General features: G+C 59.6%; 1 protein-coding gene across 1 annotated transcript in view; it reads left to right on the forward strand.

Moving 5' to 3' along the window:
- Positions 1-12,293, forward strand: part of LOC133361197 (uncharacterized) — a 27,307-nt gene extending 15,014 nt beyond the window's left edge. Inside the window, exons 7-11 of the mRNA XM_061580081.1 lie at positions 761-945; positions 2,785-2,937; positions 4,786-4,875; positions 8,835-9,170; positions 9,439-12,293. Of these exons, the coding sequence (XP_061436065.1) occupies positions 761-945; positions 2,785-2,937; positions 4,786-4,875; positions 8,835-9,170; positions 9,439-11,351 (2,677 nt within the window). The 3' untranslated portion in view covers positions 11,352-12,293. The remainder of the gene's footprint in view (positions 1-760; positions 946-2,784; positions 2,938-4,785; positions 4,876-8,834; positions 9,171-9,438) is intronic.
- The last annotated feature ends 8,358 nt before the right edge of the window (positions 12,294-20,651 follow it).

Genomic DNA, 20,651 nt, shown 5'->3' on the forward strand with positions numbered 1-20,651 from the left:
CCCTGACTACCGCCCCCCCCCCTGACTACCGCCCCCCCCCCTGACTACCGCCCCCCCCCCTGACTACCACCGACTGACGGCGGGGTTGGCTGTGTTGGGATTGGTCCATAAACCGACCAATCCGGTTGCGCGGCAACGGGGACGTTCGCGAGTTCATCTCCTGGTCATCACCGCCACCACCATCACCACCACCGTCACCACAATCACCACCATTCCCATGATCATGACCACCACTACTACCACCACCACCGCCATCACCACCACCACCAACACCGCCGCCGCTGCCACCACCGCCACCACAATCACCGCAATCGCCACCACTCCCACGATCATGACCACCGCCACCACTACCACCACCACCACCACCACCTCCACCGCCGCCCGTAACCGTCACCACCCGCCACCACCACCACCGCTACCACCACCGCCTCCACCACCGCCACCACAATCACCACCATTCCCACGATCATGACCACTGCCACCACCACCGCCACTACCACCGCCACCACCACCACCACCACTACCACCACCACCACTACCGCCACCACCACCGCCACTACCACCGCCACCACCACCACTACCACCACCACCACCACTACCACCACCACCACCACTACCACCGCCACCACCACTACCACCACTACCACCACCGCCACCACCACTACCACCACTACCACCACCACCACCACTACCACCACAACTGCTACCACCACCGCCGTCGCCCCTTGTCGCGGCTGGACTGACCGCTGTCGCGCTCCAGGGACCTGGCGGCGCGGAACTGCCTGGTGAGCGAGAACCACGTGGTGAAGGTGGCCGACTTTGGGCTGAGCCGGCTGATGACGGGCGACACGTACACGGCGCGCGCCGGAGCCAAGTTCCCCATCAAGTGGACGGCGCCCGAGAGCCTGGCCTACAACAAGTTCTCCATCAAGTCCGACGTCTGGGGTGGGACGGAAAGCCGCGCTCACACTCACTCTCTCTCTCACACTCGCTCGCGAGCTCTCACACTCGCTCGCTCTCTCGCTCGCTCGCTCGCACTTACACTCGTTCGCTCTCACTCACGCTCGCTCTCTCGCTCGCTCTAACTCTCACGCTCGCTCTCTCTCTCACTCACGCGCCCGAGAGCCTGGCCTACAACAAGTTCTCCATCAAGTCCGACGTCTGGGGTGGGACGGAAAGCCACGCTCACGCTCACTCTCTCTCTCACACTCGCTCGCTCGCTCTCTCTCCCTCACTCGCTCTCACTCACTCGCTCTCTCTCACTCACGCGCCCGAGAGCCTGGCCTACAACAAGTTCTCCATCAAGTCCGACATGTGGGGTGGGACGGAGAGCTGCGCTCGCTCTCACTCTCACGCTCGCTTGTTCGCACTCTCTCTCGCTCACGCTCGCACTCACGCTCGCACTCACGCTCGCTCACACTCACGCTCACTTTCTCTCACTCACGCTCTCACTCACGCTCTCACTCACGCTCGCACTCACTCACTCTCATGCTCTCACGCTCGCTCTCACGCTCGCTCGCTCTCACTCACACTCACGCTCTCTCACTCTCACTCACTCTCACGCTCACTCGCACTCACGCCTCATGCTCGCTCTCACGCTCGCTCTCACTCACTCACGCTTTCACACTCGCTCGCACTCGCTCTCACACTCGCTCGCACTCACGCTCGCTCTCACGCTCGCTCTCACTCACGCGCCCGAGAGCCTGGCCTACAACAAGTTCTCCATCAAGTCCGACGTGTAGGGTGGGACGGAAAGCCGCGCTCACGCTCGCTCGCACTCACGCTCGCACTCACGCTCGCTCGCTCTCACGCTCGCACTCACGCTCGCTCGCTCTCACGCTCTCACTCACGCTCGCTCGCTCTCACGCTCTCACTCACGCTCGCACTCACGCTCGCTCTCACGCTCGCACTCACGCTCGCTCGCTCTCACTCACGCTCGCTCGCTCTCACGCTCGCTCTTTCTCACGCTCTCACTCACGCTCGCTCGCACTCACGCTCGCACTCACGCTCTCACTCACGCTCGCACTCACGCTCGCTCGCACTCACGCTCGCACTCACGCTCTCACGCTCGCTCGCTCTCACGCTCTCACTCACGCTCGCTCGCACTCACGCTCGCACTCACGCTCGCACTCACGCTCTCACTCACGCTCGCTCGCTCTCACGCTCGCACTCACGCTCGCTCGCACTCACGCTCGCACTCACGCTCGCTCGCTCTCACGCTCGCACTCACGCTCGCTCGCTCTCACGCTCTCACTCACGCTCGCTCGCTCTCACGCTCGCTCTTTCTCACGCTCTCACTCACGCTCGCTCGCACTCACGCTCGCACTCACGCTCGCACTCACGCTCGCTCGCTCTCACGCTCGCACTCACGCTCGCTCGCACTCACGCTCGCTCGCTCGCTCGCTCTCTCTCACGCTCGCTCACTCTCACGCTCTCACTCACGCTCGCTCTCACTCACGCTCGCTCGCACTCACACTCGCTCACTCTCACACTCGCTCGCTCACTCTCACACTCGCTCGCTCGCACTCACACTCGCACTCACGCTCACTCTCACACCCCCTTGCTCGCTCGCTCTTGCTCACATTTACTCACACTCACTCGCTCACACTCACCCAACTCTCTCACTCACACTCATCCTCCTCTCTCACTCACCCCCCCGCTCTCACTCACACTCACCCCCCTCTCATAATCGCCCCGGCGTACTTAACACAACCGCGATGATCACCCAGGCGTACCTCAACCGCGCTAACCCCGCCCCGCGTTGTGTGCGTGTCCCGAGCGCAGCGTTCGGCGTGCTGCTGTGGGAGATCGCCACGTACGGCCTCTCGCCCTACCCGGGCATCGACCTCTCGCAGGTCTACGAGCGCCTGGAGAAGGGATACCGCATGGACCGCCCCAAGGGGTGCCCGCACCCCGTCTACCAGCTCATGCGCTCCTGTGGGTGACCCCGCCGCTACGCAACGCACGCAACGCACGCAACGCACGCAACGCACACACACACACCGCACGCAACGCACGCAACGCACGCACCGCACGGACACACCGCACGCACACACTGCAGACACGCACATACCGCAAACACGCACCGCAGGGACACACCACACACACCGCACACACCACACAATACACATACACCGAACACACGGCACACACGCCGCACGGACACACCGCACGGACACACCACACGCACCGCATGGACACACCGCACGCACCGCACACGCCACGCGGACACACCACATGCACCGCACGCACCGCACACACCACACGCACCGCACAACACACATACACCAAACACATGGCATACACACACAGCACACATGCACCGCACACACAATGCACGCACACACCACACACACACACCGCACACACACTGCACACACACCGCACACACACACCGCACACTGCACACACCCACACACCGCACAGACACACACACTGCACACACGCACCGCTCACACACACACCGCACACACACTGCACACACCCCACACACACTTCACACCCCCACACACACCGTACAGATGGCACGCACACACCGCACACGCACACACCGCACACACACACACACCGCACACACGCACCACACCACACACCACATACACTGCACAGACCGCACACACACACATCACACACACACACCACACACACACACACTGCACACACACCACACACACCACACACACACCACACACACACCACACACACACCACACACACACCACACACACACCACACACACACACCACACACACACACACCACACACACACACCCCACACACACACACACTGCTCACACACAGTCCCGGCACCAGTTAGGCAGGGCCTGCAACTACAACTAAACGCTGCTGCTGCTGCTACTGCTGCTCAATGGAGTAGTTTGAAAAGTGTTTGTGGATTAGCTCTGGTCTGGTATGTCTGTCTGTCCGTGTGTTCATCCGCCTGTTATGCACAACTTCTTTCGCACCGTACGTAGCCAACCGTACTGAAAAGGGTTGTTAAATTAAGACGAAACAATGTTTATTTTAGCAGGTAAGGCCCCACTGGGTCGGGATCAAACCCATGACCTCCTGTATACCAGGCGGGGTAGTTAACATCTCCTAGCCACCGTGATGATGATGAGAGAGACACACAAACTCCAAATATACAGCAGCAGCAGCAGGCATCGTCAGGGTCGGGATCGAACCCACGACCTCCTGTATACCAGGCGAGGTAGTCAACATCTCCTAGCCACCGTGATGATGATGAGAGAGAGACGCAGACTCCAAATATACAGCAGCAGCAGGCATCGTCAGGGTCGGGATCAAACCCACGACCTCCTGTATACCAGGCGAGGTAGTTCACATCTCATAGCCACCGTGATGATGATGATGATGAGAGAGAGACAGGCAGACTCCAAATATACAGCTGCAGGCGTCGTCAGGGTCGGGATCGAACCCACGACCTCCTGTAGACCAGGCGAGGTAGTCAACATCTCCTAGCCACCACAACGCATGACCTGGCTCGGGGCTTGTGGAAAATCCTGAGCACGTGGACGGGGGGAACGGGCTCGGAGCCGGCACGGGTTGAGTACATGGCTCCTCCTGGAGATTCGTGAATATGGAGCTTTGTGGCTCATCAGATTTATCTCCCGGTGTGAATCCTGATTTTGGTTTCTCGAGCCACAGTCAGGCCAGACAGAGCCTTACGAGTGGGGAGTGGTGGTGGTGGTTGACTGGGTGGTTAACTCTGTGGGTGGTTGACTGTGTGGGTGGTTGACTGCGTGGTTGACTGTGGTTGACTGTGCAGGTTGGCAGTGGAATCCGCTGGACCGGCCTTCGTTTGCCGAGACTCACCGCGCCTTCGACACCATGTTCCATGACTCCAGCATCTCCGACGGTGACCGCACATACACACACACACACACGTACACACACGTACACATGTACACACGCACATACACATACACACACACGTACACACACACACACACGCACATACACACACGTACACACGCACATACACACACGTACACACGCACATACACACACGTACACACATGTACACACGCACATGCACACACGTACACACGCACATACAAATAAGACAAATATCCCCCGTATAGCCTTAACAGACTGTAGGGGCAAGTGCTGTTAGCGAGCACCTATGAAGGCCGGCACAACACACGAGGGGGTGGGTGGCCAGCACCACGCCCGACCGCCTTTGTCTCCCTAGCGGCGATGTTTACACACAGCACCGAGTACTCATTTCAGGCAGAGTCGACCTAGGGGAGGCCCAGGACTGGTTCAGATAATCGTCACTGGTGTTGGCCGTGAGCGGGAATCGAACCCGGGTCGCCAGGTTCATAGCACAACGCGCTAACCGCTACACCACCGCTCCCCACATACACGCACATACACACACGTACACACGCACATACACACACGTACACACGCACACGTACACACGCACATACACACACGTACACACGCACATACACACACGTACACACACGTACACACGCACATACACACACGTACACACGCACATACACACACGTACACACGCACATACACACACGTACACACGCACACGTACACACGTACACACGTACACACGCACATACACACACGTACACACGCACATAACACACACGTACACACTACACACGTACACACGCACATACACACACGTACACACGCACATACACACACATACACGCACATACACACACGTACACACGCACATACACACACGTACACACACGTACACACGCACATACACACACGTACACACGCACATACACACACGTACACACGCACATACACACACGTACACACGCACATACACACACGTACACACACGTACAGACGCACATACACACACGTACACACGCACATACACACACATACACGCACATACACACACGTACACACGCACATACACACACGTACACACACGTACACACGCACATACACACACGTACACACGCACATACACACACGTACACACGCACATACACACACGTACACACGCACATACACACACATACACACGCACATACACACAAGTACACACACGCATAAACGCACATACACACACGTACACGCAACATACACACGCACATACACACACGTACACACGCACATACACACACGTACACACGCAATACACACACGTACACACGCACATACACACACGTACACACGCACATACACACACGTACACACGCACATACACACACATACACACGCACATACACACACGTACACACACGCATAAACGCACATACACACACGTACACACACGTACACACGCACATACACACGCACATACACACACGTACACACGCACATACACACAAGTACACACACGCACATACACACGCACATACACACACGTACATACCCACAAGTACACACACGTACACACACGCACATACACACACGTACACACGCACATACACAGTAGGAACTGTGTATTGGTAATTACAAGCCCATTGGCTGCACAAAGTCTAGTAGCTTCCTACCGTTGTTATTGAGCTGGTCATGATGCCAGTATCATGACCAACTCGGGCATTAAAGTCACCCAACAGGATGACTCTATCCCGAGGAGCCACTTTAGCCTGCACCTGTGATGGGAGGTCATAGAAGCTATCTGACCCATCGACCTTGCCTGCATCGCTCCACTGATGCTCATCTTCGCTGGGGGTAAAATAAACCACGACCACCTCTGGTTGATGGGAAGGTGAGCCCAAAGTAGCCTAGGGCTTACAGCTTCCCACACCCCACCGCTACACTCCCACGCCCCCTTCATTCTATTGTTCAGAAGAAGAGCCACACCCTGTTGTTTGGCAGTCTCCTGCCCCGAGTAGAGGACTGCCCACCCCTCATGGTGGCAGGAGCCAGAACCGGTCCACCGGACCTCCTGAGTACCACAGAGATCCAGGCGGTACCGGTCCAGCTCCAGACAGAGGAGTGGCAGCCTCTCCTCCGCAGTGAGCGTTCGAACATTCCACGTGGCCATCCGTAGTGGCTTTTTGTTGTTTCTGGAGGAGCCCCGAGGGTAAGGATTCAGTCTCCTGGCTCCGCCAAATGGGGGTTGGCCACGAAACGTCATAGACGCCTGTCCCCCCGGGGCCTCCGGCATGAGCTTGGTTAGATTTTTAACACGTGGCTTAGTGGTAATAAAGCTCGTTGAGGCGACTTCTGGAATCTGTCTTTTATTCAACTTGTGTTACAGCTTTCCTTCACTCTGCTGACAGGCAGCGTGAGAGGGACAGCTAGAGAGAGAGACGCACCGCCATGTGGCAGCCTGGACCACGTGGCAACCCGGAGCCCCGCTCCCACGTGGCCCCCTTCCTCTGTTCGTTCCCGTTCTGACCACGTGTCGTTCGTCTCCACCCCTATTTAATACCCGGGTCACGTGGTACGTTTCCCCCAATCCTGGTTAGCCTCCATGGAAACTTCCAGGCTCCCTCGTATGCTCCCGGGACCACGCCCCTGACTCGTCTCCCCATTGGCTGTGGCCAAAGCCAGCAGAACCAATCCTTACAGCTGTCACCATTCCATTACGTCATGGCCACGCCCCTAGGCTTCCCTCCATTGGCTATGGACCAGGACCGGCAGAGCCAATCGTCGTGACGAGTTGTGATACGTCATTGAGCCGGATATATCCATTACACTTGGATGGAAGGTGGAGGGGTTAACCAGCCCCTCGCACCCGTCCAGAGCCCCCCATTGGCCGCAGTGGTGGCTACAAGAGCCAATGCTCACAGCGTTACCAACCGGCACCACACACACACAGCCACACACACAAACAGCCATAGACAAAGATCCCCCATATAGCCTTAACAGACTGTAGGGGCAAGTGCTGTTAGCGAGCACCTATGAAGGCCGGGAACGGTACACGAACGAAGGGGTGGGGGCCAGAACCACGCCCGACCGCCTTTGTCTCCCCAGTGGCGATGTTTACACACCGCACCAGGTACTCATTTCAGGCTGAGTCGACCTAGGGGAGGCCCGGGACTGATTCAGATAATCGTCACCGGTGTTGGCCGTGAGCGGGAATCGAACCCGGGTCGCCGGGTTCGTAGCGCAGCGCGCTAACCGCTTCACCGCCGCTCCCCACACACACACACAGCCACACACACAGCCACACACATGCAGATATGTAATGGGTTCTAGAGACACTTGTAGAGGTAACTTCTTTATTACAATACAACACTCCAACAGTCCTGATACTCTGTTACAGCCTAGGTACACAGCCTAGGTACACAGCCTAGCGACACAGCCTAGATACACTACTCTGGCTACGCTCTGGGGTCCTCCGGCTACAACTACCCTAGGGGAGGCTAATCTGACCCCGACCCAGCCAAGGTGCGGGTCTGGACTCTGGCTTCCTCGGAACTCGCCCTCACAAGGACGTAGAGCTGGGAGTCCCAGAGTCCCACCACTGGCCCTCACAGCGTCCCGGCCCTTACAAGGACAAGCGGGACGAGGGGGTCCAGGGTCCTAAGCCGGCTGGCTGGCTGGTCTTGGGTCATGGGTCTTGAGCTGCGACTGGCCCCGATTGGCCAGGGAGCTGCCCTTTTATGCCTCGTCCCCAACGAGGGGTGGGGTTGTGTGCGCCCCCAGATATCCCACAGAGCACACACAGCCCCCCCCGTTGGTGGCGCCAAGGGGCTTAGCTGTCTGGGGTGCCTGGGATCCCAGCGCCTGACGCCGAGGGCTTATCTGTCTAGTGTCCCAGAGCCCCCAGCAGCCCCTCCCCTCTTATGGCACTACAGATACACACACACTCGTTCTAGCGTGAATCACCGAGAACCCCCTCACCCCCCACCCCCCCCCCCCCCACAGAGGTGGAGCGAGAGCTGGAGAAGAAGGCCGTGGCGCCATCTTCGCTCTCAGCCGGCGGCGGTACCGGCGGCACCGGCGGCGTCGTCGTCACGGCGAACGCCGCCGGGGGACCAGCGGCGCCGGGCGCCGGCGTCGGTGTCCGTGCGCCGGAGCTGCCCCCCAAGACCCCCAAGAGCAAGGAGGGGCCCGAAGGGGGGGGGCCCCCCGGCGCGGAGGGGCGAGAGTGGGGGGGGGCGGCAGGCGGTGACGGCGCCGCAACGGCGCCTGGGGGGCAGCAGCAGCAGCAGCACGGCAGCGCAAACACCCTGCCCCGCACGGCACACAGCCACGACTCTGGTACCCTCACTCACCTCACTCACTCCCCTCCCCCATCCCCCCTCCCCGCCCTCCCTCCCTCCCTCCCCCCTCCCCTCCCTCCCTCCCTCCTATGGTGGTAATGATGACAACGGTGGTGGGACTGGTTGTTAGCGGTGCTCGTGGTGGTGGTGGCCGTGGTGGTGGTGGTGGCCGTGGTGGTGGTGGTGGCCGTGGTGGTGGTGGTGGCCGAGGTGCTGCTGATGACGTTGCCGCTGCCGCCGCCGCGTGTGTCCCCGCCGGCGCCCAGACCCGCAGGCCGATCTGGACGAGCGCCAGCCGCAGGGCTTCTTCCGTGAGCGCAAGCCGGGCTCCCTCTTCAGCTCGCTCATGTGGAAGAAGAAGAAGCAGCAGGCGGCGGCGTCTGCGGCGGCGACGGCGACCGCCGCGGCCGCCGCGCCAGCAGCTGCGCCGGCGCCTCCGGCCGTGCCGGCCGCCGGAACTTCGCCGACGACGACGACGTCAGTGGCGGCGGCGGCGTCGGTGACGGCGCCGCTGCCTCCCAAGCGTAGCAGCTCGTTCCGCGAGGCCGAGCCGCGGCGTCGGAGGGTCCCCGACTCTCCGGGCGGCGGCAGCAGCGCCGCCGGTGCAAACGGCGGCGCCCACCACCACCAGCAGCAGCAGCAGCAGCAGCAGGGAGCGACGGCGAACGGGACGGGCGGCGCCGCGGCGCTGGCCAACGGCGGGCTGGCGGCGCTCGCCGGGTTCCTGCGGCGCTCCGACAAGCCGGAACGCGCCGGGGACAAGACGGCTGCCGGCGCCGTCGTCGCCGCCGCCGCCGCCGGCAGCGACGAGGAGGGGGGGGTGACCTCCCAACGCGGCGCCGGCCAGCGGCCCGCCGGCTCGGCGGGGGACGCCCAGCGCAGGGGCGGCGACGGCGCCGGGGCGACGCCCTCCACCTCCGTCTCCGCCGGTGGCGGGAAGCGCTCGGCGCTCCCCCCGTGCCTGCCGACGCGGCGGCGCGGGGACGACTGCGGCGGCGGCGGCACCGTCACCGGCTGCGTCAATGGCCGGGCCACCCCTCCGCCCAGGGGCTCCGCGGCGGCGCCGGCAGCGAGCGTCGCTCGGACGCTCCGGAGGTCGGCGGGCGCGGGGGACGCGGACGGCCCCGGGGTGGTGACGCCGCGGCCCCGGCAGAGGGTGGCGCAACGTGCCGCCACGCTGGCGTCCAGCGTGCGCGAGCGAGCGGCCGCCGTCAGCAGGGCGTCCGGGAGGACGGCGCCGGCCGGCGCTGCCACGGGAACGCCGCCGCCGGCCGCCGGCACGGAGACCGCCGCTTCTGCCGCCGCCGCCACGACCTCCGCCGCCTCCGCCGCGAGCACCGTCGCCGGTGCCGCCGCCTCCCTGGGCACGAGCTCTCTGAGCCAGCGGCGGGCGGAGCTGGCGAGCCGGCACGGCTCGCCGGGCCCAGCCACTCTGGCGTCGCCGGGCGGCGGGAAGGAGCGGGGGGCCGGCGGGGGCCTCGTCGGCGGCGCCGCGCAACTCCACTCGGCGCGGCTGGGCGCCGCGACGGCGCCGGCCGACGGGCGGCCCTCGGAGAGCGCCGGCGGCGGCAGGGCCAGACCGGCGGCCAACGGGGATGGCGGCCGCGAGGGGGCGGCCGCCGGCGGTGGCACCGCGCCGCCGCCGAGGGGCGGGGCGAAGGGGACGGCGTCCAACCCCGGGCCGGAGCGCGTCGCCGTCGGCGCCCACCAGCACCGGCAGCACCAGCTGCTGGGCCCCCACGCGTCGGCGCGCTCCTCCCTGCGCAAGACGGCGGGGCCGGCGCGTCCCAGCGGGCAGAGCGTGACGCGCGACACGGTGCTGGAGCGGGCCGAGGCCCTGCGGGTCGCCGTCAACGGCGGCGCCGGCGGCTCCTCCGCCTCCTCCGCCCTCCCTTCGGCGGCGCCGGCAGTGGCGGCGCCGGCGGCCGTCGTGTCCCACGTGGCGGTGCTGGAGGCCGGGCAGCAGCTGCTGGCGTCGTGCCAGGCGTACGTGAGCGCCATCAAGCAGATGCGCACCAAATTCGCTCTGCGCGAGGCCGTGGACAAGCTGGAGCTGGCGCTGCGCGAGCTGCGCGTCTCGCCGGGCTCGGCGTCGGCGCTGGGGCCCGGCGCGGCCGCCAGCGCCGCCGGCGCCCTCCTCGCCAGCGCCGACGACATCGCGCTCATCGTGACGAGGTAGCGACGGCGGTGGGAGAGTCAGGAGGATGACGACGAGGACGACGACGAGGAGGACGAAGAGACTCCGCGTGGCTCCGAGATGCTGCCGGTTCCGGCACGGCCGACCGCCCCGCCGGGAGAGACTGACCGCGGCGGCGGCGCCGGTCAAACGGCAGATCGGAGGGGGCCTCGGCACAAGCGGGGGGGGCGAGGGGGGCGGGAGGGGGATGATGGACTCCCCCCCTCCCTGACCACCCCCCCCCCGCACCTTCATCACGAGGACTTGGTAGACACACAGCGGCCTTTATCAAGCAAGCAATAGATGCTAAGGGTTTTGTTATCGTCGAAGATGCTGTACGTTTGTTCGTTTTTAGACACGGTGATGGGGGCCACTCTCACTTTGGGCGGTGAGGGGGGGGGGTTTACACAGTGGGGGGGGGGGGGTCACCTCCCCCCCCCCCGGGGGGGGGAGGGGGTGGGGGTCCTGGTCACGTGGCTCAGCGAGGACAGTCGGTAAGAAGCGGCGAGCGCCGGCCATCGTGGTACCGGCGACATCGTTTGCCGCCCCCGTCACCCCCCATCGCACCCCTCCCCCCGCGACCTCTAACCCCTCCTCCCCATGCTCCCCTATCTGTGTCCACCCCCCCCCCTAACTTACCCCTCCCTGCCCCCCCCCCCCCCAGTGTTGCCCACGCTAGCCCAGTGTTCCAGCTGGGCGCCACCAATGCTCCCGTATAGCGCACACGCCCTCCGTGTCCCCCCCATCCCTCACCCACTCACCCGCACTCACCCGCACTCACCCCCACTCACCCCCACTCACCCCCACTCACCCCCACGCGCACTCCTCGGTGCACGCGCGCGCGCGTGCGTGCGTGTGTGTTTGTATGCCGCCCACGTGGGCATCTTGCCGGTTTTTAATACTGTACCACGTGGTTGCTGTACCACCGTGGGCTGCTCTCTCAGACTCTCGCCTCTGCTGTGTCGTCACCGTGTGTGTCGCGTGTGTGTCACGTGTCTCACCGTGTGTGTCACGTGTCTCACCGGGTGTGTGGTGTGTGTGAGTGTGTGAGAGGGGGAGCGGTAGTGTAGCGGGTAGCGCTACGCCGCGCTACGAACCCGGCGACCCGAGTTCGATTCCCGCTCACGGCCACCAACACCGGTCACGATTCATTGATCCGGTGCTGGGCCTCCGCTAGGTCGACTCGGCCTCAAATGAGTACCTGGTGTGTAAACATCGCCACTGGGGAGACAAAGGCGGTCGGGCGTGGTGCTGGTCACCCACCCCCTCGTGTGCCGTGCCGGCCGTTTAGGCCATTGAAACCTCATTTGCCAGAAGAAAAAATATGATAATTGTTTTTTTTACCATTTTTTATTTGGCAACAAAACTGACACCTTTTTTAACAGTGCATACATTATCAGAGTTGTGTTTTTGGTTTGCATTACGACTGCAGGTATTGTGGTCTATGCAAACATGACTCCTCGTAAAAAAGGTGTCAGTTTTGTTGCCAGAAAAGAGGGTAAAAAAACAATTATCATATTTTGTCTTCTGGCAAATGAGGTTCCAATGGTGTAAATGCTTCACCCCGAGCTCTCATACTCTGATGGTGCATTGTCTTTGAGTTGTGCGCCTTTTGGCGTCATCTGGTCCAACACCATGTGAGACTAGGCTCTAAGGAAAGCTGTCTCGGGTGTGGACCAATCAACTTCAAGGACAGTGCCTACATTATCAGAGTTGTGTTTTTGTTTGCATTATGACTGCAGGTATTGTGGTCTATGCAAACCATTCAGGCGTTCAATAGGTGCTTGCTAACAGCATATGCCCGCGTGGGGTGGAGCGGGGAGCGGTGGGGCAGCGCCACCATGCCAAGCAAACCAAACCAGCCAGCGACACCCCCCCACTTGGTTGCTCGGCAACGAATGGTAACCGCGAGGTACCTCGCCCGCCGCTCCTCTCGTCGTCATGGGGACGTAGCGAAACCCACCGTCGCCACGACAACTCCGCTCATCATCCTCGCGGCGGCGGTGGCGGTGGCGGCGGCGGTCACTTTCCTGGCTGACCGTCGAGCGAAAGATGGGGTCACCGTGCGTAGCGAAACCCACCGTCGCTACGGCAACTCCGCTCATCATCCTCGCAGCGGTGGCGGTGGCGGCGGCGGTGGCGGTGGCGGTGGCGGTGGCGGTGGCGGTGGCGGTGGCTTTCCTGGCTGACCGTCGAGCGAAAGATGGGGTCACCATGCGTAGCGAAACCCACCGTCGCTACGGCAACTCCGCTCATCATCCTCGCAGCGGTGGCGGTGGCGGCGGCGGTGGCGGTGGCGGTGGCGGTGGCGGTGGCGGTGGCTTTCCTGGCTGACTGTCGGGCGAAAGATGGGGTCACCGTGCGGCGCTTTCCGACTGCTGCTGCTGCTGCTTCAACGGCCGTCTGGAACGCTCTTCCCCTTGCGATGTCAGGAAGCCGCCACCTGCCAGGAGGCGATGCCGCACTTGGAAAGCGTCATCCAGATTGTTGTTGATGTTGTTGTGTGTTGTTAGTTTGTTGTCCACCACCACCACCCTCGCCACGCCGACGATGAGCGCGGTTGGCTTCGTACCGTGCGAAAGAAGCTCAACGTACACACATACTACACTATACACTACACTATACACTACACTATACACTACACTATACACTACACTATACACTACACTACACACTACACTATACACTACACTATACACTACACTATACACTACACTATACACTACACACTACACTACACACTACACTATACACTACACTACACACTACACTACACACTACACTATACACTACACTACACACTACACTACACACTACACTATACACTACACTATACACTACTAAACACTACACTATACACTACACTATACACTACACTATACACTACTATACACTACTATACACTACACTATACACTACACTATACACTACACTATACACTACACTACACACATACTACACTATACACTACACTATACACTACACTATACACTACACTATACACTACACTACACACATACTACACTATACACTACACTATACACTACACTATACACTACACTATACACTACACTACTATACATTTCACTTAAACATTGCACTACACTATACACTACACTATACACTACACTATACACTACACTAAATACACGACTATACGTTACACTATACACTACACTAAGCACACGACTATACATTACACTATACACTACTATACATAACACCACACATTGCACTACTATACACTACGCTATACACTACACTATACACTACTATACATAACACCACACATTACACGACTATACACTACGCTAAACACACTAAAATATACACGAAAAATACACTACACTATACACTACTATCCCCTAGACTTTACACTACACTACTATACACTAGGGCACTATACTCAATTGAGAACTAATTTATTTACAACGACTTGTTGTGTGTTAGCTTGTTGGCACGTATGGTGCGAAAGAATTCCACACACACACACCACGTTTTCCCCACTCGCAACGAACTACAACATCAGAGACGATTATCTAAACCGGTCCCGGGACTCCACCTAGGTTGATTCAGCCTCAAATGAGTAACCCCGGTGCGGTGTATGCCAAACATCAACACTGGGGAGACAAAGGCGGCCGGGCGTGGTACTGGCCACCCACCCCCTCGTGTGCCACAGCGCCGGTAGCCTTCATAGGTGCTCGCTAACAGCACTTGCCCCTACAGCCTGTTAAGGCTGTTAGCCTTAGGGTCCAGTGTTAGTCTATGGGGTCAGTGTCAGTCTACGGGGTCAGAGTCGGTCTACGGGGTCAGAGTCAGTCTACGGGGTCAGTGTCGGTCTACGGGGTCAGTCTACGGGGTCAGAGTCAGTCTACGGGGTCAGTGTCAGTCTACGGGGTCAGTGTCAGTCTACGGGGTCAGTCTACGGGGTCAGTGTCAGTCTACGGGGTCAGAGTCAGTCTACGGGGTCAGTGTCAGTCTACGGGGTCAGTGTCAGTCTACGGGGTCAGAGTCAGTCTACGGGGTCAGTGTCGGTCTACGGGGTCAGTCTACGGGGTCAGTGTCAGTCTACGGGGTCAGTGTCAGTCTACGGGGTCAGTGTCAGTCTACGGGGTCAGTCTACGGGGTCAGTGTCAGTCTACGGGGTCAGAGTCAGTCTACGGGGTCAGTGTCAGTCTACGGGGTCAGAGTCAGTCTACGGGGTCAGTGTCGGTCTACGGGGTCAGTCTATGGGGTCAGAGTCGGTCTACGGGGTCAGTGTCAGTCTACGGGGTCAGAGTCAGTCTACGGGGTCAGTGTCGGTCTACGGGGTCAGTCTACGGGGTCAGTGTCAGTCTACGGGGTCAGTGTCAGTCTACGGGGTCAGTCTACGGGGTCAGTGTCAGTCTCAGTGTCAGTCTACGGGGTCAGTGTCAGTCTACGGGGTCAGTGTCAGTCTACGGGGTCAGTCTACGGGGTCAGAGTCAGTCTACGGGGTCAGTCTACGGGGTCAGAGTCAGTCTACGGGGTCAGTGTCAGTCTACGGGGTCAGTGTCAGTCTACGGGGTCAGTGTCAGTCTACGGGGTCAGTGTCAGTCTACGGGGTCAGAGTCAGTCTACGGGGTCAGTGTCAGTCTACGGGGTCAGAGTCGGTCTACGGGGTCAGTGTCAGTCTACGGGGTCAGTGTCAGTCTACGGGGTCAGTGTCAGTCTACGGGGTCAGAGTCGGTCTACGGGGTCAGTGTCAGTCTACGGGGTCAGTCTACGGGGTCAGAGTCAGTCTACGGGGTCAGTGTCGGTCTACGGGGTCAGTGTCAGTCTACGGGGTCAGAGTCAGTCTACGGGGTCAGAGTCGGTCTACGGGGTCAGTGTCAGTCTACGGGGTCAGTCTACGGGGTCAGAGTCAGTCTACGGGGTCAGTGTCGGTCTACGGGGTCAGTCTACGGGGTCAGAGTCAGTCTACGGGGTCAGTGTCAGTCTACGGGGTCAGAGTCGGTCTACGGGGTCAGAGTCGGTCTACGGGGTCAGTGTCAGTCTACGGGGTCAGTGTCGGTCTACGGGGTCAGAGTCGGTCTACGGGATCAGTGTCAGTCTACGGGGTCAGTGTCAGTCTACGGGGTCAGAGTCGGTCTACGGGATCAGAGTCAGTCTACGGGGTCAGAGTCAGTCTACGGGGTCAGAGTCAGTCTACGGGGTCAGTGTCGGTCTACGGGGTCAGAGTCAGTCTACGGGGTCAGAGTCAGTCTACGGGGTCAGAGTCAGTCTACGGGGTCAGAGTCAGTCTACGGGGTCAGAGTCAGTCTACGGGGTCAGAGTCAGTCTACGGGGTCAGAGTCAGTCTACGGGGTCAGTGTCAGTCTACGGGGTCAGTGTCGGTCTACGGGGTCAGTCTACCGGGTCAGAGTCGGTCTACGGGGTCAGAGTCAGTCTACGGGGTCAGTGTCAGTCTACGGGGTCAGTGTCGGTCTACGGGGTCAGTCTACCGGGTCAGAGTCGGTCTACGGGGTCAGAGTCAGTCTACCGGGTCAGTCTACCGGGTCAGTGTCGGTCTACGGGGTCAGAGTCAGTCTACGGGGTCAGTGTCGGTCTACGGGGTCAGTGTCGGTCTACGGGGTCAGTCTACCGGGTCAGAGTCGGTCTACGGGGTCAGAGTCAGTCTACCGGGTCAGTCTACCGGGTCAGAGTCGGTCTACGGGGTCAGTGTCAGTCTACGGGGTCAGTGTCGGTCTACGGGGTCAGTGTCGGTCTACGGGGTCAGTCTACCGGGTCAGTGTCGGTCTACGGGGTCAGAGTCAGTCTACCGGGTCAGTCTACCGGGTCAGAGTCGGTCTACGGGGTCAGTGTCAGTCTACGGGGTCAGTGTCGGTCTACGGGGTCAGAGTCGGTCTACGGGGTCAGAGTCGGTCTACGGGATCAGTGTCAGTCTACGGGGTCAGTGTCAGTCTACGGGGTCAGAGTCGGTCTACGGGATCAGAGTCAGTCTACGGGGTCAGAGTCAGTCTACGGGGTCAGAGTCAGTCTACGGGGTCAGTCTACCGGGTCAGAGTCGGTCTACGGGGTCAGAGTCAGTCTACGGGGTCAGTCTACCGGGTCAGAGTCGGTCTACGGGGTCAGTCTACCGGGTCAGTGTCGGTCTACGGGGTCAGAGTCAGTCTACGGGGTCAGTGTCGGTCTACGGGGTCAGAGTCAGTCTACGGGGTCAGTGTCAGTCTACGGGGTCAGAGTCGGTCTACGGGGTCAGTGTCGGTCTACGGGGTCAGAGTCAGTCTACGGGGTCAGTGTCAGTCTACGGGGTCAGAGTCGGTCTACGGGGTCAGAGTCAGTCTACGGGGTCAGTGTCGGTCTACGGGGTCAGAGTCGGTCTACGGGGTCAGTGTCGGTCTACGGGGTCAGTGTCAGTCTACGGGGTCAGTGTCAGTCTACGGGGTCAGTGTCAGTCTACGGGGTCAGTGTCGGTCTACGGGGTCAGTGTCGGTCTACGGGGTCAGTGTCAGTCTACGGGGTCAGAGTCGGTCTACGGGGTCAGTGTCAGTCTACGGGGTCAGTGTCGGTCTACGGGGTCAGTGTCGGTCTACGGGGTCAGTGTCAGTCTACGGGGTCAGAGTCAGTCTACGGGGTCAGTCTACCGGGTCAGAGTCAGTCTACCGGGTCAGAGTCAGTCTACGGGGTCAGAGTCAGTCTACGGGGTCAGTCTACGGGGTCAGTGTCGGTCTACGGGGTCAGTGTCAGTCTACGGGGTCAGTGTCAGTCTACGGGGTCAGTGTCAGTCTACGGGATCAGTGTCGGTCTACGGGGTCAGTGTCGGTCTACGGGGTCAGTGTCAGTCTACGGGGTCAGAGTCAGTCTACGGGGTCAGTGTCAGTCTACGGGGTCAGTGTCGGTCTACGGGGTCAGTGTCAGTCTACGGGGTCAGTGTCAGTCTACGGGGTCAGTGTCGGTCTACGGGGTCAGTGTCGGTCTACGGGGTCAGTGTCGGTCTACGGGGTCAGTGTCGGTCTACGGGGTCAGTGTCGGTCTACGGGGTCAGTGTCGGTCTACGGGGTCAGTCTACGGGGTCAGTGTCAGTCTACGGGGTCAGTGTCGGTCTACGGGGTCAGTGTCGGTCTACGGGGTCAGTGTCAGTCTACGGGGTCAGTGTCAGTCTACGGGGTCAGTCTACGGGGTCAGTGTCAGTCTACGGGGTCAGAGTCAGTCTACGGGGTCAGTCTACGGGGTCAGAGTCAGTCTACGGGGTCAGAGTCGGTCTACGGGGTCAGAGTCAGTCTACGGGGTCAGTCTACGGGGTCAGAGTCAGTCTACGGGGTCAGTGTCAGTCTACGGGGTCAGTCTACGGGGTCAGAGTCAGTCTACGGGGTCAGAGTCGGTCTACGGGGTCAGAGTCAGTCTACGGGGTCAGTGTCAGTCTACGGGGTCAGTGTCAGTCTACGGGGTCAGTGTCGGTCTACGGGGTCAGTGTCAGTCTACGGGGTCAGTGTCACGTGGTCAGTGTCAGTCTACGGGGTCAGGGTCAGTCTACGGTTTCCGTGTCACGTGGTCAGTGTCGGTCTACGGGGTCAGAGTCACATGGTCAGTGTCACGTGGTCAATGTTGGACTACGGGGTCAGTGTCACGTGGTCAGTGTTGGACTACGGGGTCAGTGTCACGTGGTCAGTGTCGGTCTATGGGGTCAGAGTCACATGGTCAGTGTCACGTGGTCAGTGTCGGTCTACGGGGTCAGAGTCACATGGTCAGTGTCACGTGGTCAGTGTCGGTCTACGGGGTCAGAGTCACATGGTCAGTGTCACGTGGTCAGTGTCGGTCTACGGGGTCAGTGTCACATGGTCAGTGTCACGTGGTCAGTGTCGGACTACGGGGTCAGTGTCACGTGGTCAGTGTCGGACTACGGGGTCAGAGTCACATGGTCAGTGTCACGTGGTCAGTGTCGGACTACGGGGTCAGTGTCACATGGTCAGTGTCACGTGGTCAGTGTCGGACTACGGGGTCAGAGTCACATGGTCAGTGTCACGTGGTCAGTGTCGGTCTACGGGGTCAGAGTCACATGGTCAGTGTCACGTGGTCAGTGTCGGACTACGGGGTCAGTGTCACGTGGTCAGTGTCGGTCTACGGGGTCAGAGTCACATGGTCAGTGTCACGTGGTCAGTGTCGGTCTACGGGGTCAGAGTCACATGGTCAGTGTCACGTGGTCAGTGTCGGTCTACGGGGTCAGAGTCGGTCTACGGGGTCAGTGTCACCCCAATCCGAGAGCAGATGGAACCTCTGTCTGGGTGGAAACTTATTTAGCTCTTGCCTGGGCGCTACGCTCTCCGGCCATTGCTGCTAAAGTGCCCTCCTTGTTCAATCTTGTTTTTGAAGCGCCTCAATTAAGGACATTTCTAAAATCCGTTCAGATTTGATAGGGCGGCAACGTGTCTCTTAGGCGCCCTTCTGGGGTTCCTAGCGCGCAGCCGTCTCGACTGACTATAATATCGGACCCAGAGACTAACATTGGCCCCCCCGAGACTAACTGTGTCTCACCACCATCCTATCTCTCTTTGAATTCATCAGCATCTCACGAAATCTCTCAACTGTGCTCCGAGTCTAAATGTGGAGGGGAAATAATATAACCCGTAAAAACAAAGTTTTTCACTATAAATCCTTTATATGCGTGGCGGCTAGAGTCCTCTCGTCCTCTGGCTTGAGATGGCTGCCACCTATGGGTCAGATGATTGCATTGCACCATTAAGAAATTGGTAATTAAATATATTTTTGTCCTAAAAAGTGTAAAATTTTGGACAAAACATTTTCACGAACATTAATTGTCACGCACAACGAGTCTGTGTGGGAAATGTCAGCTCGATTGGATCACGGGAAGTGGGTTAAAAAACGACCGAAAGATTTGCACGGTCCTAAGCAAGCAAGCGAACTTAATATCAAGGATTTAATAAGTATAACCCGTAAAAACAAAGTTTTTCACTATAAATCCTTTATATGCGTGGCAGCGACCTTAATATAAAGGATTTAAAAACATATTCGCCTGTGGAGGACGCGGGGATCGATCCCGCGACCTTTGGCATGGGAAGCAAGGGCGCTACCAACTCCGCTACTCCGCCACGGCCTATGGAGGGGTTACCCTCTGGGCTCTTACACTCTGACGTTCAGCCAAAGCCATGAATGCGTTCTATTTGAATATATGTAAAATATTATTTTATTTGCCTAAAAAGTGTAAAATTTTGGGAATTTTTTTTCACGAACATTAATTGTCTGGCACAACGAGTCTGTGTGGAAAATGTCAGCTCGATTGGATCACGGGAAGTGGGTTAAAAAACGACCGAAAGATTTGCACGG

Source organism: Lethenteron reissneri, chromosome 71 (assembly GCF_015708825.2).
Source record: "Lethenteron reissneri isolate LAM-NWPU_2019-01 chromosome 71, ASM1570882v1, whole genome shotgun sequence".
NCBI lineage: Eukaryota > Metazoa > Chordata > Hyperoartia > Petromyzontiformes > Petromyzontidae > Lethenteron > Lethenteron reissneri.